General features: G+C 47.4%; 1 protein-coding gene across 5 annotated transcripts in view; it reads right to left on the bottom strand.

Moving 5' to 3' along the window:
• Nucleotides 1-2500, bottom strand: part of acsbg2 (acyl-CoA synthetase bubblegum family member 2) — a 20326-nt gene that overhangs the window by 7656 nt on the left and 10170 nt on the right. For all 5 annotated transcript variants that reach the window (XM_060881354.1, XM_060881356.1, XM_060881355.1 and 2 more), the window contains one exon: nucleotides 2164-2252. In XM_060881354.1, coding sequence (XP_060737337.1) covers nucleotides 2164-2252 — 89 coding nt within the window. The remainder of the gene's footprint in view (nucleotides 1-2163; nucleotides 2253-2500) is intronic.

Genomic DNA, 2500 nt, shown 5'->3' with positions numbered 1-2500 from the left:
GGAGTAGTATTAGGAGTAGGAGTAGTAGGAGCAGTAGTAGGAGTAGTAGGAGTAGGAGTAGTATTAGGAGTAGGAGTAGTAGGAGTAGTAGGAGTAGGAGTAGGAGTAGTAGGAGTAGTAGGAGCAGTAGTAGGAGTAGGAGTAGTAGGAGCAGTAGTAGGAGTAGTAGGAGTAGTAGGAGTAGTAGGAGCAGTAGTAGGAGCAGTAGTAGCAGTAGTAGGAGCAGTAGGAGTAGTAGTAGGAGCAGTAGTAGGAGCAGTAGTAGGAGCAGGAGTAGGAGTAGGAGTAGGAGTAGTAGGAGTAGTAGTAGGAGTAGTAGGAGTAGTAGGAGCAGTAGTAGGAGTAGTAGGAGCAGTAGTAGGAGTAGGAGTAGGAGTAGTAGGAGTAGTAGGAGCAGTAGGAGCAGTAGTAGGAGTAGGAGTAGTAGTAGGAGTAGTAGGAGCAGTAGGAGTAGTAGTAGTAGGAGTAGTAGTAGTAGTAGTAGGAGTAGTAGTAGTAGTAGTAATAGGAGTAGTAGGAGTAGTAGGAGCAGTAGTAGGAGCAGTAGGAGTAGTAGTAGGAGCAGTAGTAGGAGCAGTAGTAGGAGCAGTAGTAGGAGTAGTAGGAGCAGTAGGAGTAGTAGGAGCAGTAGGAGCAGTAGTAGGAGCAGTAGTAGTAGTAATAGGAGTAGTAGGAGCAGTAGTAGGAGCAGTAGGAGTAGTAGTAGGAGCAGTAGTAGGAGCAGTAGTAGGAGCAGTAGTAGGAGTAGTAGTAGGAGCAGTAGGAGCAGTAGGAGGAGCAGTAGGAGCAGTAGGAGCAGTAGTAGGAGCAGTAGTAGGAGCAGTAGTAGGAGCAGTAGGAGCAGTAGGAGGAGCAGTAGTAGGAGCAGTAGGAGCAGTAGGAGCAGTAGGAGCAGTAGTAGGAGTAGTAGTAGTAGTAATAGGAGTAGTAGGAGTAGTAGGAGCAGTAGTAGGAGCAGTAGTAGTAGTAATAGGAGTAGTAGGAGCAGTAGTAGGAGCAGTAGTAGGAGCAGTAGTAGGAGTAGTAGTAGGAGCAGTAGGAGCAGTAGGAGGAGCAGTAGGAGCAGTAGGAGCAGTAGTAGGAGCAGTAGTAGGAGCAGTAGTAGGAGCAGTAGGAGCAGTAGGAGGAGCAGTAGTAGGAGCAGTAGGAGCAGTAGGAGCAGTAGTAGGAGTAGTAGGAGCAGTAGGAGTAGTAATAGGAGTAGCAGCAGCATCAGGGCTGTTTGGTTACAGGACAATAATAAACAATGTGGTGGTGAGACGAAGCCAAGTTTCCTCTTAGCTCTCTGAAGCTGATTATTTTCCTGTTACAGATCGTTATTAAGTGTTTTATTCCTCTTACAGTGCGCAGATTTAGACCATGACCATTTTTATTGATCAAATCACATTATGTATCTCTTACACACACACACACACACACACACACACACACACACACACACAGGCACAGACACACACAGACAGACACACACACAGGCACAGACAGACACACACACAGACAGACACACACACAGGCACAGACACACACAGACAGACACACACAGGCACAGACACACACACAGGCACAGACAAACACAGACAGACAGACACAGACACACACACAGACACACACACAGACACACACACAGACACAGACACACACAGACACAGACACACACACACAGACACACACACACAGACACACACACACAGACACACACACAGACACACACACAGACACACACACAGACACACACACAGACACACACACACAGACACACACACACAGACACACACACAGACACACACACACAGACACACACACACAGACACACACACACAGACACACACAGACACACACACAGACAGACAGACACAGACACACACACAGACACACACACAGACACACACACAGACACACACACACAGACACACACACACAGACACACACACAGACACACACACACAGACACACACACACAGACACAGACACACACAGACACAGACACAGACACACACACAGACACACACACAGACACACACACAGACACACACACAGACACACACACACAGACACACACAGACACACACACACAGACACACACACACACACACACACACACAGACACACACACACACATACACACAGACACACATACACACACACACACACACACACACTAACCCAGCCAAAATCGCTCCAATGTCAGAGATGAACCACTCAGGAGAGTTAAAGCCCAGGATACCGACTCCATGGTAGCGCTGCAGGCCGAGCTGAAACAACACACACACACACACACACACACACACACACACACACACACACACACACACACACACACAGAGCCAATCAGAATACAGATTTCACCCTGAGCTTTACTCTGCAGTGTACTACAGGTTAATGTCCTGTAAAAGGAGCAATAAACCAGAGCAGATCTGTGTTAGTAAATGATCCACAGTATCGTATTTAATCCACTGCTGGATTCCATCAGAATGACAAGTCAAATAAAAGGGTGGTGTTG

Source organism: Tachysurus vachellii, chromosome 11, assembly GCF_030014155.1.
Source record: "Tachysurus vachellii isolate PV-2020 chromosome 11, HZAU_Pvac_v1, whole genome shotgun sequence".
Taxonomy (NCBI): domain Eukaryota; kingdom Metazoa; phylum Chordata; class Actinopteri; order Siluriformes; family Bagridae; genus Tachysurus; species Tachysurus vachellii.
The sequence above is the reverse complement of the archived record's forward strand: the minus strand, read 5'-3'. Positions and strand labels throughout refer to the sequence as shown.